Here is a 14,385-nt window from a genome sequence, read left to right on the forward strand (position 1 = left end):
GCCTTTAAACGAGCCCAGATTGACCTGCAATTATCGGTGCTTGTTACGGACAATAATCTGCCCGTTCACACCAGCGTAAAATAAGGTTCAATGTTAAATATATTCTATTACATCCGGCATTGTTACACGGGATCTATAGGGTTCAATGAACTTAGTAAAATAATTGTCTTTATCATAGAGAACCTCGAATTACAACATAATTTTTGCTACGTATAAGTTATAGTAATGGTTTTACCAGATGACCAAAGAGATCCGTGACAGAAACGGTTAATAATACTTTACAATAACCAATCAGTAAAAAGATCAAATCCTATTTTTTTCTGCTGACAGGATATTATTACCTGTTGAAGTCTCCTTATAGTTTCTCCAACAAGACAATAGTCCTGTCCCTGACTGACCCACCAGGGATGGACATAAACATAAAAGGGATGACAGAGAGGATATTAAACCTCACCCTGGAGATCATCTACATTCTGACTGGAGAGGTGAGGGATTCTGGGAATAATGTCACATGACTTTTTTTGTGGTCCATTTTTTTTGCGTTTTCCAAAAAAATATAACATGACTTAACTCTAATAATACAACAGGGACCTGACAGGAGAGGTGAGGGATTCCCGAAATGTATTTCAGGATCTTTAATGGTGTCCCTCTTCATACACAGGGTTGCAATGTAGTTAAGAAGAAATCCAGTGAATGCGTGATTCCTGGTGTTTCAATAGTATGGAGCAGGACCCAGAGCCCCATTACGGAGCCTCCACCTCACTCACTGATCCATGAGAGAAATAATGAGAAGATCCTGGACCTCACCCACAAGATCATCGAGCTGCTGACTGGAGAGGTGACACTGCTGGGACATTATATAATAACACAAGGTATAATATGTCTGGGTGATGACTGTATCATTGTGTGTCAGATTCCTATAAGATGTCAGGATGTCGCCGTCTATTTCTCCATGGAGGAGTGGGAGTGTAAAGGATCTGCCAGACACAGCTTCTGTGTCGACGCCCGTGGTTAGTCAGTCTGCACCTGCTCCTAAGTCTGGTCGAGTGACCCCTCCTACCAATCAGGCTGGGAGGCTGAGGAGTTGGAGAGCCTATCACAGCCTGGCCAGACGGAGCTAGCTCCCGCCCTCTGTCTATTTATACCTTCACTTCCTGCTCCTCAGTGCCTGTGATTCTGTCTGTTTCCTGGCTGTGCTGCTGCTGCTTGTACTTTTGTCCTCTGCTCCATATAGACCCTGGCTTACTGACTACTCTCCTGCTCTGCGTTTGGTACCTTGTACACTCCTGGTTTGACTCGGCTCGTTCACTACTCTTGTTGCTCACAGTGTTGCTAAGCTCCCTAAGGGTAGGATATTTAATCTCTCTTGTCCCGAACGTGAAGCCATGAGAGAGTATATCCAGGAATGCCTGGCCAAGGGTTACATTCGCCCCTCTACTTCTCCGGTAGGTGCTGGCTTCTTCTTCGTAGGGAAGAAGGATGGTGGTCTTAGGCTGTGCATCGATTACCGAAACTTGAATAAGGTCACTGTAAGGAACCAGTATCCCCTTCCTTTGATTCCTGATCTCTTCAATCAGGTTCCGGGGGCCCAATGGTTCTCTAAGTTTGATCTACGGGGGGCTTATAACCTTATCCGTATCAAAGAGGGGGATGAGTGGAAGACTTCGTTTAACATGCCCGAAGGTCATTTCGAATACCTCGTCATGCCCTTTGGGTTGTGTAATGCTCCCGCGGTCTTCCAGAATTTCATAAATGAGATCTTAAGAGACTACCTGGGGATATTTCTTGTAGTGTACCTTGATGACATACTTGTGTTTTCCAAGAACTGGTCCTCCCACATTGAGCATGTCAGGAAGTTGCTCCAGGCCCTTCGGCAAACCAAACTGTTTTCTAAAACCGAAAAATGTGTGTTTGGGGTGCAGGAGATACCATTTTTGGGCCAAATCCTCACTCCTCATGCATTCCGCATGGACCCTGCCAAGGTTCAGGCTGTGGCTGAATGGGTCCAACCTGCCTCCTTGAAGGCGTTACAGTGCTTCCTGGGGTTTGCTAATTATTACAGGAGATTTATTGCTAACTTCTCGGTCATCGCTAAGCCTCTTACGGATCTCACTCGCAAAGGTGCTGATCTCCTCCACTGGCCTCCTGAGGCGGTCCAGGCTTTTGAGGTCCTTAAGAAGTGCTTTATCTCGGCCCCAGTGCTGATTCAGCCTAACCAAATGGAACCATTCATCGTGGAGGTTGATGCCTCCGAGATGGGAGTGGGTGCTGTCTTGTCCCAGGGTACCAGCTCCCTCACCCATCTCCGTCCCTGTGCCTACTTCTCCAGGAAGTTCTCACCCACTGAGAGTAACTATGATATTGGCAACCACGAACTCTTAGCCATTAAATGGGCATTTGAAGAGTGGCGCCACTTCCTGGAGGGGGCTAGGCACCAGGTTACGGTCCTTACCGACCACAAGAATCTGGTTTTCCTAGAATCTGCCCGGAGGCTGAACCCGAGACAAGCTCGTTGGGCGTTATTTTTTACCAGATTCAACTTTGTGGTTACCTATAGGGCTGGGTCTAAAAATATTAAAGCTGATGCACTGTCGCGTAGCTTCATGGCCAGCCCTCCTGCGGAGGAAGATCCTGCTTGTATTTTGCCTCCAGGTATAATCATTTCCTCTGTTGATTCTGACTTAGTCTCCGAAATTGCGGCTGATCAAGGTTCAGCTCCCGGGAACCTTCCTGAGAACAAACTGTTTGTTCCCCTGCAATTCCGGCTAAGGGTACTCAGGGAAAATCATGACTCTGCACTATCTGGCCATCCAGGCATCCTGGGTACCAAGCACCTCATTGCCAGAAACTATTGGTGGCCTGGGCTGCTTAAAGACGTTAAGGCCTACGTCGCCGCTTGTGAAATTTGTGCTACGTCCAAGACTCCCAGGTCCCGACCAGCGGGCTTACTATGTTCTTTGCCCATTCCCCAGAGACCTTGGACCCATATCTCCATGGATTTTATCACCGATCTGCCTCCATCTCAAGGCAAGTCGGTGGTGTGGGTTGTAGTAGACCGCTTCAGTAAGATGTGCCACTTTGTGCCCCTCAAGAAACTACCTAATGCTAAGACGTTAGCTACCTTGTTTGTCAAACACATCCTGCGTCTCCATGGGGTTCCTGTCAATATTGTTTCTGACAGAGGGGTACAATTTGTTTCATTGTTTTGGAGAGCCTTCTGTAAAAAGTTGGAGATTGATCTGTCCTTCTCCTCGGCCTTCCATCCTGAAACTAATGGCCAAACCGAGAGGACTGATCAGTCTATAGAACAATATTTAAGGTGTTTTATCTCTGACTGTCAATATGATTGGGTCTCCTTCATTTCCCTCGCTGAATTTTCCCTTAATAACCGGGTCAGTAACTCGTCAGGGGTCTCCCCCTTTTTCTGTAATTTTGAGTTGAATCCACGGTTCTCCTCCGTTTCACCTGGTGGTTCCAACAATCCTAAGGTAGATGTCGTTCATCGGGAACTGTGCACAGTCTGGGCTCAGGTTCAGAACCTAGAGGCGTCCCAGAGCATACAAAAGACTCAGGCAGATAGAAGACGTTCTGCTAACCCCTTATTTGTGGTCGGGTGTGGCTGTCTTCTAAAAATTTGCGCCTTAAAGTCCCGTCCAAAAAGTTTGCTCCCCGGTATATAGGTACGTACAATTTCATTGAAGTCATTAACCCTGTCTCCTTCCGACTGGAGTTACCCCCGTCTTTTCGAATACACGATGTGTTTCATGCCTCCCTCCTGAAACGCTGCTCCCCGTCCTTGGCTCCCTCGAGGAAACCTTCGGTCCCTGTTCTCACCCCTGAAGGGGTAGAATTCAAGGTGGCCAAGATTGTGGACAGCAGGATGGTCCAAGGCTCTCTCCAGTACCTGGTCCATTGGAAAGGACACAGGCCTGAGGAGAGGACTTGGGTACCCGCCCGGGATGTTCACGCTGCAGTATTGCTCAGGAGGTTCCATCTTCGGTTCCCCAATAAGCCAGGGCCACCTAGAAAGGGTCCAGTGGCCCCTCATAAAAGGGGGGGTACTGTAAAGGATCTGCCAGACACAGCTTCTGTGTCGACGCCCGTGGTTAGTCAGTCTGCACCTGCTCCTAAGTCTGGTCGAGTGACCCCTCCTTCTACCAATCAGATTGGGAGGCTGAGGAGTGGGAGAGCCTATCACAGCCTGGCCAGACGGAGCTAGCTCCCGCCCTCTGTCTATTTATACCTTCACTTCCTGCTCCTCAGTGCCTGTGATTCTGTCTGTTCCCTGGCTCTGCTGCTGCTGCTGCTTGTACTTTTGTCCTCTGCTCCATATAGACCCTGGCTTACTGACTACTCTCCTGCTCTGCGTTTGGTACCTTGTACACTCCTGGTTTGACTCGGCTCATTCACTACTCTCCTGTTCTGCTTTTGGTACCTCGTACACTCCTGGTTTGACTCGGCTCGTTCACTACTCTTGTTGCTCACGGTGTTGCCGTGGGCAACTGCCCCTTTCCCCTAGCTTCTGTGTACCCTTGTCTGTTTGTCTGTCGTGCACATAGTGAGCGTAGGGACCGTCGCCCAGTTGTACGCCGTCGCCTAGGACGGGCCGTTGCAAGCAGGCAGGGACTGAGTGGCGGGTAGATTAGGGGCTCACCTGTCTGTCTCCCTACCCCGGCATTACAGGGAGTATATAGAAGAACACAATGATCTGTACAAGGACGTCATGATGGAGGAACACCGGCCCCTCACATCACCGGGTAAGAAGGATCTCTACAAGGACGTCATGATGGAGGACCACCAGAACTGCACATCACTGGGTAAGAAGGATCTCTACAAGGACGTCATGATGGAGGACCATCAAAACCGCACGTCACCGGGTAAGAGGGATCTGTACAAGGACGTTATGATGGAGGACCACCGGCCCCTCACATCACCGGGTAAGAAGGATCTCTACAAGGACGTCATGATGGAGGACCATCGGAACCGCACATCACCGGGTAAGAAGGATCTCTACAAGGACATCATGATGGAGGACCCCCAGAACCGCACATCACCGGGTAAGAAGGATCTCTACAAGGACATCATGATGGAGGACCACCAGAACCGCACATCACCGGGTAAGAGGAGAGTAATGTAGAGATAATTTTTGAAGGTCTCCTAGATACACCCATCACCTGATCATCACATTTAACAATGTATTTGTGTCCACAGATAGATCCAGTAAGAGAAATCCACCAAAAAGATGTCCTAGTCCTCCGTATTCCCAGGATTGTGCAGAGGAGGATCACAATGTCTCGCAGGATCTTCAGGTAGATGGGGCTTACGAAATACCAAAGTGGATCTAGTCTGTAGACAAGCTGTACCAATCTCTTACTACCTGTTCATTAAATACATCATTGGTTTGTGTTATTTTATATAATAAGTTAGGAGATAATGGGATGATTTGGGGTCAGTAGCTAGGCCTTAAAGAGTCTCTGTCACCACATTATAAGTGCCCTGTCTCTTACATAATGTGATCAGCGCTGTAATGTAGAGAACAGTGGTTTTTATTTTTAAAAACGATAATGTTTTAGCAAGTTATGAGAAATTTTAGATTTATGCTAATGACTTTCTTAATTCCCAACTGGGCGTTTTTTAACTTTTGACCAAGTGGGCGTTGTAAAGAGGAGTGTATGACGCTGACCAATCAGTGACCAATCAGCATCATGCACTTCTCTCCATTCATGTCCATTTGTACTCAGCACAGCGTGATCTCGCGAGATCACGCTGTGCTGTCACATACACCCACATTACCTTTACTGAAGTGTCTTCAGAGTGAATAGACATCACCTCCAGCCAGGACGCCATGTCTATTCACAATCCCGACACTTCGGTAAAGTTTGTATGGGACTTACTCATTGCACAGCGTGATCTCGCGAGATCGCTCTATGAACGACAGCGCAGTGAGATCACGCTTTGCAGCGATTAAGTCCCACATAAATTTTACCGAAGTGTTAGGATTGTGAATGGACATGGCGTCCTGGCTGGAGGTAACGTATATTCACTGTCAGGACACTGCAGTAATGTTAATGTGGGAGTATGTGACAGTACAAATGGGCATGAATGGAGAGAAGTGTATGATGCTGATTGGTCACTGATTGGTCAGCATCATACACTTCTCTGTACAACGCCCAGTTGGTCAAAAGGTAAAAACACGCCCATTTGTCTATTAAGAAACTAATTAGCATAAATCTAAAATTGCTCATAACTTGCTCAAAAATGATCGTTTTTCAAAATAAAAACCACTGCTGTTCTCTACATTACAGCGCCAATCACATTATGTAGGAGAGGGCACTTATAAACTGGTGACAGAGACTCTTTAAAAAATATATATATACTAAGGCATTTGATTACATTTTTTATTTTGTTGAGTCACTTTTTAATTCATGTGTTGGAACAGGGTGAAGATCTAAATGATATTAAAGTTGAAGTTAAGGAGGAAGATGAAGAGATGTATGTCGTGGGTGATCAGCAGTGTAAGGAGGAGGACATTCCCGTAGATATCTGCCCAGGTGCGTAATAACCACTGAATACATAGAATAGATATCATCCCTGTTCAGCACGCCCGCTGTGCAGGGAAATACTGAGACGGAGCAGGAGTGCTTTACAAGTCCAAATTTCTCCAGTTTGTCCTAACTGGAATAATTTTACTCAAAAACTTAGACGCCCAGTTGAACTATCTAAACAAAGCAACGCACTTTCCCCCTAAAGCTAGACTTTGTATTGACAGTTATATTTATGTAAGCTTTCTACTAAGGGCTTGGTGGCCAAGGCATTCGCGTAACATCTAGATTAGGCCCCTGTTCACTGCACTGTCACGGCTATGGGGTATGTGGACCCACTAGGCCGCTCAGACCGTAGCGGAGTAGCAGCTGGCCAAAGAACAGTCAATGAAAGTCTTTAGGACAAGATTAACTGGGTAGAAGATAGGCAGACGCTTGGCACAGATGACACTTGGCACTGAGGACCAACTTTACTTCAACACTAGACTTTGCACTGGAACAAACACAATTACGGGATACAGGAACACAGGATATAACTAAGGGAACATTTGCAATAACAAACATGGGAGGACACAACAACACTCAGGCAAGGAGGAAGAGGGCAGAATCCTGTTTATAGTTCTTGGTATGCTGGGATAGGATGGGGGTGATTTTCCTGGTGCGCGCACTGGCCCTACTCACAGCAGCAGCAGAGCACAGTATTGTGTGCCGGCATCTCAGAGGATGGAGACGCCGTCAAGAGCTCACAGGCCTGCGGCCGTTGGCGGGTAAGTAATGCCGGCGGTCCGCGACCATTACATTCACACTAGATTTAGTGGTCTAATTTTGACCTAGACATCGGGAAATGGTTCCGAAGTATACGTTAAACATATACGTCATTAAAGGGGTTCTCCCACGAGGGACATTTATGACATATCCACAGAATGTCATAAATGTCAGATAGATGCGGGTCCCACCTCTGGCTCCCAGATCTATCTAGAACGGGGCTCCCTAAACCCTGTTCTACCTCTTTGTGTTTCAGCAGATTTCCGGCCATGAAGGAGAAAACAACATAACTTGCTGAGCTACGCTGTTCCTGTAAGCCCAATAGAACTGAATAGTAGTTACGGAAACAGCGTAGCTCGCATGTTACGCACAAAAAGCTAGAACGGGGTTTAGGAGGCTCCGTTCTGGAAGTAGGTGCAGGTCCCAGAGGTGGGACCTGCATCTATCTGACATTGATGACATATCCTGTGGATATGTCATCAATGACCCTCGTGGGAAAACCCCTTTAAAATCTTTTGAAGACCCATGACGTGTGCATGTGTCGGATGCCATACAGTGACATCCGTCACCCATAGGTTACTATATTAAAAAATGTATAAGTTTAACGTCTATGATTTTTACTGGGAGCCTCGTGTGCATGGAGCATAATTGTTAAAAAAAAAAATTGTCACCGTATTCTGAGAGCCATAAGGCCTTAAAACTGTATAAAAGAAAAACGCCACGAAAAGCGCCCAAAAATGTAGCAATACGCTGTGGGTGAATGCAGCCTAAGTTTTTTTTATTTTTCTGTCAGTGGAGCGGAGTGAGGCTTGTTTTCTTCGAGGCGAGCTGTAGTTTTTACTGGTACCATGTTAAACTCTTTTTGTTCCATTTTTTGGGGGGAAGCGAGGTGACCAGAAAAATGCAATGATTTTGTCAATTTTTTTTTTTTCCTATGGCGTTCACCATGCGGAATATATGGCAATTATGTTAATGTGTTTTTTTTTTATGGAAAAATTTTGTTTTTTGTACTTAGTAAAAAAATGTGTACATTCAATTTTTTTTAAAAATGGTTGGATCGCTTACACAATAAACTGCAATACTATTGTATTGCAGTATATTGTGTTTTAAACTTCCTTTTAAAGGTTAACTAAACGTTCAACAATCTTCTGACATGTGAAAAAATTTGGGGTCCGAGCACTGAGACCCCCACCGATCGATAAAACGTAGCCGCAGAAGCTCTCATGTCAGCACTGAGCCGCTTGCTTTCTATTCGGCTTTTCTCGGAAAGCCGAGCAGTTGAAGTACGGACTCAATAGAAAGTCTATGAGTCCGTACTCCGATACATCGGCTTTCCGAGAAAAGCAGACCAGAAACTAAACGGCTCAGCGCTCACATGAGTGCTTTTGCTGCTTCGTTTTATCGATCGGTGGGGGTCTCAGTGCTCGGACCCCCACCGAGCAAAACTTCTGACCTTTTACTATGACATGTCAGAAGTTTGTGGAACGTTTAGTTACCCTTTAAGCCTTGTCTCAAAAACCGGAAGGATATACAGTGAAGGAAATAAGTATTTGATCCCTTGCTGATTTTGTAAGTTTGCCCACTGTCAAAGACATGAACAGTCTAGAATTTTTAGGCTAGGTTAATTTTACCAGTGAGAGATAGATTATAGAAAAAAAAAAAAAGAAAATCACATTGTCAAAATTATATATATTTATTTGCATTGTGCACAGAGAAATAAGACAGCTGTCTTTAATGCAGGCACCAAGTTGATAAGGAGCGTGTAACTGGTCTGGAGGAGGCTGAACTCTTAATGGTTGGTAGGGGATCAAATACTTATTTCTCTGTGCAAAATGCAAATAAATATATATATTTAGACTATGTAAATTTCAGGTTTTTTTTCAATATAATCTATGTCTCACTGGTAAAATTAACCTAGCCTAAAAATTCTAGACTGTTCATGTCTTTGACAGTGGGCAAACTTACAAAATCAGCAAAGGATCAAATACTTATTTCCTTCACTGTATTGTGTATAAAACAATTGGGGATGACGAAAATATGTAACAGCAACAAATATACCCATAATGGCAGGACTGGAGAGGATGTCCTGGATAATTATAGTAAACCATATATTGTATCATTACACATTGTATCTGTATTCGTAAGGATGGAGCAGCACATGGAAGAGTCTACGGAAAACTATGAGGGTCAAAAAGAGCCTTTACAATGGAAGGTATAGACCATTTTCAAGATGTAATATTATGGTTAGCCACCAGGAGTGGTATTAAGTTCCGCTAATGGCCCCGTATAGACCATTTACAGGTTGTAGGGATTTTACTTGACTACAGGATGTCACTGTGTTCTATTTTCTTTCTTTGTTACATGATAGTCTCTAATATTTCATTCATTCCCGATGGTCGTAGCTTCAACCATGTCTGGATTGGGCTCAAGGGGTGATTACATATCCAACTGCTCCTTTTGTAGAAAAAAAAGCCTACCCTCTCCTAAATGTGACAATCGGAGAACACATATCCACACCGATTGGTAACGGAGGGTGAAAACATAAAGAAAAGTTCCTGTATCACCTGCTGGGGCCACTGGAAGGCTGTGCAGGTGGAGAACTTAGCGTAACAGGCTGATTTTTATTCTGCAGTTGTGATGCAGGAGCTTAAACTCCTATTACACGGCCCGATCTGGACCATGAAAAGAAGCGCCGATCAATAATATAGCTTGGTGCTGGTTTGCTCCTTTCACAAGGAGAAACAATCGGTTATGTATGGGGACAAGCGCTCGTTACTCCGATAGTTCGTCCCTATAGATTTCTATCATGTGCTGCCAACAACGATAATATTTACTGCTGCATAAATGAGCAGATCAGCCGATCGTACATCGGCTGATCATTGTACGGTTCACACGGGCCAATGGTCGGGAACAATCGTTGATATGAGCGCTCGATTGCTCGATCATTGGCCCATGTGAAAGGGCCTTTTTCTTCATTATAATCCTTTGTTACCAAACAGGGAGGATATGTGATGATTTTGCTAAAATATTTTTAGGAGGACTTCTGCATTTGGCTCTGACTTTTAGCCATACACGGGAATTTTTATCCATTTTATTTTTATAAAACGACTTTGATAAAAAATTGTATGAAATCACCCATGAGTGTGGAGTGCTGGGTGGCATTTTCACAATGTGGCAGATTTCTACATTTGGAAAATGTATGGGTATGAGGGTATATGATTTTTTTAATTATTATTATTTTATATCTCAGGTTTTATTTGTGTTGTCTGTCAAAATTGTGAAAATGGTCCCGGCAGTAAAACGGCACGACATATAACAGTCATATCCTTGGTAGTGAATAGGTTAACTGCATATGTCCTGTTTTGTGTTTTGCATTACCAAGGGGTACAGAAACTTATAGATAACTGTTATGCCGTTATTTTTTTCTCAACAGACGATTGCAGCAAAGGAAATCTTTCATTGCCAGATTCCGAGTTGGAAGAAAAATATTACAGACCATATTCTCCAGGAGAAAACCCAATCACCCAAACGATTTATCGAGGAAATCACAGCCGAGATATGTTGTCTAATCCTTTTAACCAAGAACAACTTTCTCCTCATAGATCGGATATAATTACCGAACATGGAGGGTGTGAATTATTTCCTTGTTCTGAGTGCGGGAAATGTTTTACACAGGAAGCACATCTTCTTAATCATGAGAAGACACACACAGGAGTCAATGAGCCTCCATCTTCCGAATGTAGGAAATGTCTTACCCAGAACGGTGGTCTATGTAGTCATCTGATGATTCCTAAAGGCAAGAAGAAGTTTTCATGTTCACAGTGTGGGAAGTTTTTCGCCCGGAAATCATCCCTTGTCTGTCATCAGAGAAGTCACACAGGGGTGAAGCCTTTTTCATGTTCAGAATGTGGGAAATGTTTTACCCATAAAACAGATCTTGTTCACCATCAGAGAACTCACACAGGGGAGAGGCCGTTTTCATGCGCCGAATGTGGAAAATGTTTTATCTATAAATCAGTTCTTCGTGACCATCAGAGAATTCACACCGGGGAGAAACCATTTTCTTGTTTGGAATGTGGGAAATGTTTTATTAAGAAATCAGTTCTTGTTCAGCATCAGAGAATTCACACGGGGGAGAAGCCATACTCCTGTTCAGAATGTGGCAAATCTTTTACCATGAAATCAAATCTTGCTGGACATCAGAAAATTCACACGGGGGAGAAGCCGTTTTTATGTTCGGAATGTGGGAAATGTTTTTCCAATAAATCAGATCTTGTTAAACATCAGAGGTATCACACGGGGGAGAAACCATTTTCCTGTTTGGAATGTGGAAGATGTTTTGCCGATAAGTCAAGTCTTATTTCACATCAAAGGAGTCACATGGGGGAGAGGCCGTTTCCATGTTCGGAATGTGGGAAATCCTTTACCAAGAAATCAATTCTTGTTAAACATCAGAGATTACATACGGACTGCAGGCTATTTTCTTGTTCGGACTACGGGACAATCTTTACAGGGAAAACAGATTTTGTTAAACACCAGAGTACTCACACGGGGGAGAGACTATTTCCATGTTCCGAATGTGGCAAATGTTTCACCCGAAAATCAAACCTTGTCCATCATCAGAGAAGTCACACAGGGGTGAAGCCTTTTTCATGTTTAGAATGTGGGAAATGTTTTACCCATAAATCAGTTCTTGTTCACCATCAGAGAGGTCACACAGGGGAGAGGCCGTTTTCATGCGCCGAATGTGGAAAATGTTTTATCCATAAATCAGATCTTGGTAACCATCAGAGAATTCACACCGGGGAGAAACCATTTTCTTGTTTGGACTGTGGGAAATGTTTTACCCAGAAATCAGTTCTTGTTCAGCATCAGAGAATTCACACGGGGGAGAAGCCATACTCCTGTTCAGAATGTGGCAAATCTTTTACCATGAAATCAAGTCTTGCTGGACATCAGAAAATTCACACGGGGGAGAAGCCGTTTTTATGTTCGGAATGTGGGAAATGTTTTTCCAATAAATCAGATCTTGTTAAACATCAGAGGTTTCACACGGGGGAGAAACCATTTTCCTGTTTGGAATGTGGAAGATGTTTTGCCCATAAGTCAACTCTTATTTCACATCAAAGGAGTCACACGGGCGAGAGGCCGTTTCCATGTTCGGAATGTGGGAAATCCTTTACCAAGAAATCAATTCTTGTTAAACATCAGAGATTACATACGGACTGCAGGCAATTTTCTTGTTCGGACTGCGGGACAATCTTTACAGGGAAAACAGATTTTGTTAAACACCAGAGTACTCACACAAGGGAGAGACTATTTCCATGTTCCGAATGTGGCAAATGTTTCACCCGAAAATCAGTCCTTGTAGAACATCAGAAAATTCACACAGGGGAGAGGCCGTTTTCATGCGCCGATTGTGGAAAATGTTTTATCCAAAAATCAAATCTTGGTGACCATCAGAGAATTCACACCGGGGAGAAACCATTTTCTTGTTTGGAATGTGGGAAATGTTTTAATACGAAATCAAGTTTAGCTCGACATCAGAAAATTCACACGGGGGAGAAGCCATTTTCGTGTTCAGTTTGCGGGAACTGTTTTACCCTGAAATCCTATCTTATTAGACATCAGAGAATTCACACCGGGGAGAAACCATTTTCATGTTCCGAATGTGGCAAAGAATTCACAGAGAAAGCAGGTCTCGTTGTACATCTAAAGGTTCACACGGGGGAGAAGCCGTTTACAAGTTCAGATTTTGAGAAATGCTTTACCGAGAAACCAGATCTAATTGACCATCAAGAAATTCGGATAGAGGAGAAGCCGTTTTTTGACCACATTGTGGGGGATATAAGTGCAGATCAGGTCTTTTTCCCACCCCAGATCTTTAACCGTGAAGACTGTTGACATCTCTGTTGACTCATATTGTTCCAGCAGTGGATTTTTTTTTCTTTTCTTTTTGTATTATGTTTATGAAGATGTTTCCGATGAACCTTGGATGATGTTTCGATTATGTAATCATGTCATGCAAGATATAATTTAAAAATGAATCTGAAACTATGAGGCGGAATGGAGATAACCATGTCAATTTTTGTATATAAAGGAATGTTGTTGGTACACTAAATGTGAATCTGTAATTGTGTATGATCATCTACTCACAATATAAAACAGCTGTAGAAGAAGACAAGGTATATACATAATAGGGGAATTAGGGTACGTCTACACGCAGTAGAAAATCATACATCTGTATGTAGTTGTTTTTGCAGCATTCGCATGGATATATGAATTGGACAGTCGCAGAAATCTCTGCAACAAATCCGCCACGTGTAAACATACTTTTATATATTTTGGGTGGAGTTGTTTTAACTTTCTGGCTATGGTGTGATCAAATGATCCTTGACATGATTTATGATTGGAAGTGTAATGGCTATGAACCTATAAAAGAACATTGCAGGATACCTTCAATTCTACTACCACGGTTGAGCTTCTAACCTAGTGATCAGAAGAGGTCTGAGACAACGGGTCCTTGATCGGCCCAAGTTTGCTCCTTTTACAAGGAGCTATGTATGGGAGCGATTACTCATCTTTATATATTTACACAAGGAGATTTGCTGTCGACAACAATAAGTTTTTTGGCTGCGTAAATAATACAATCAGTCGAGGAGCGAGCGTTTGCTTGTACATGGGCTGATCGAAACAGGGCAATCATCGGGAAGGAGTGTTCTGTGTAAAAGGGCCTAAACGTGGCAGATTTGTTGCAGAAAATTTGGCAACACATCTTCGTGTGAATTTACCGAAATTATCAATCCATGGACATGAGAACAAACGCTTAGGCCCCATGTACACAAGCGTGTTCAATCCGTGATATATGGTCCGCATGTCGGCCGTATTTCCCGGACCGAACACGGTGCAGGGAGCCGGGCTCCTAGCATCATAGTTATGTACGATGCCAGAAGTCCAGCCTCCCCGCGGAGCTACTGATTACAGTACTGGACAGTTTTCCTGCAGCGAGGCAGGGACTCCGAGTGTCATAGATAAATATGATTCGAGGAACCCGGCTCCCTGCACTGTGTTCGGTCCG

General features: G+C 44.0%; 1 protein-coding gene across 2 annotated transcripts; it reads left to right on the top strand.

The window, feature by feature from the left end:
- The first annotated feature begins 20 nt into the window (after window positions 1-20).
- LOC142702630 (uncharacterized) lies at window positions 21-14,069 on the top strand. Of its 2 annotated transcripts, XM_075848184.1 has the most exons (7): window positions 21-485; window positions 662-838; window positions 914-966; window positions 4,684-5,117; window positions 5,212-5,309; window positions 6,440-6,551; window positions 10,741-14,069. In XM_075848184.1, the coding sequence occupies exons 1-7, from the start codon at window positions 408-410 to the stop codon at window positions 13,209-13,211; spliced, it is 3,423 nt and encodes a 1,140-aa protein (XP_075704299.1). In that variant the 5' UTR covers window positions 21-407; the 3' UTR covers window positions 13,212-14,069. The 2 variants fall into 2 exon arrangements, with proteins under 2 accessions (XP_075704299.1, XP_075704298.1); XM_075848183.1 differs by lacking the exons at window positions 21-485; window positions 914-966 and having other exon boundaries at window positions 791-872; window positions 10,741-14,066.
- The last annotated feature ends 316 nt before the right edge of the window (window positions 14,070-14,385 follow it).

This window comes from Rhinoderma darwinii, unplaced genomic scaffold, assembly GCF_050947455.1.
Source record: "Rhinoderma darwinii isolate aRhiDar2 unplaced genomic scaffold, aRhiDar2.hap1 Scaffold_2358, whole genome shotgun sequence".
In the NCBI taxonomy this organism is placed as follows: Eukaryota; Metazoa; Chordata; class Amphibia; order Anura; family Rhinodermatidae; genus Rhinoderma; species Rhinoderma darwinii.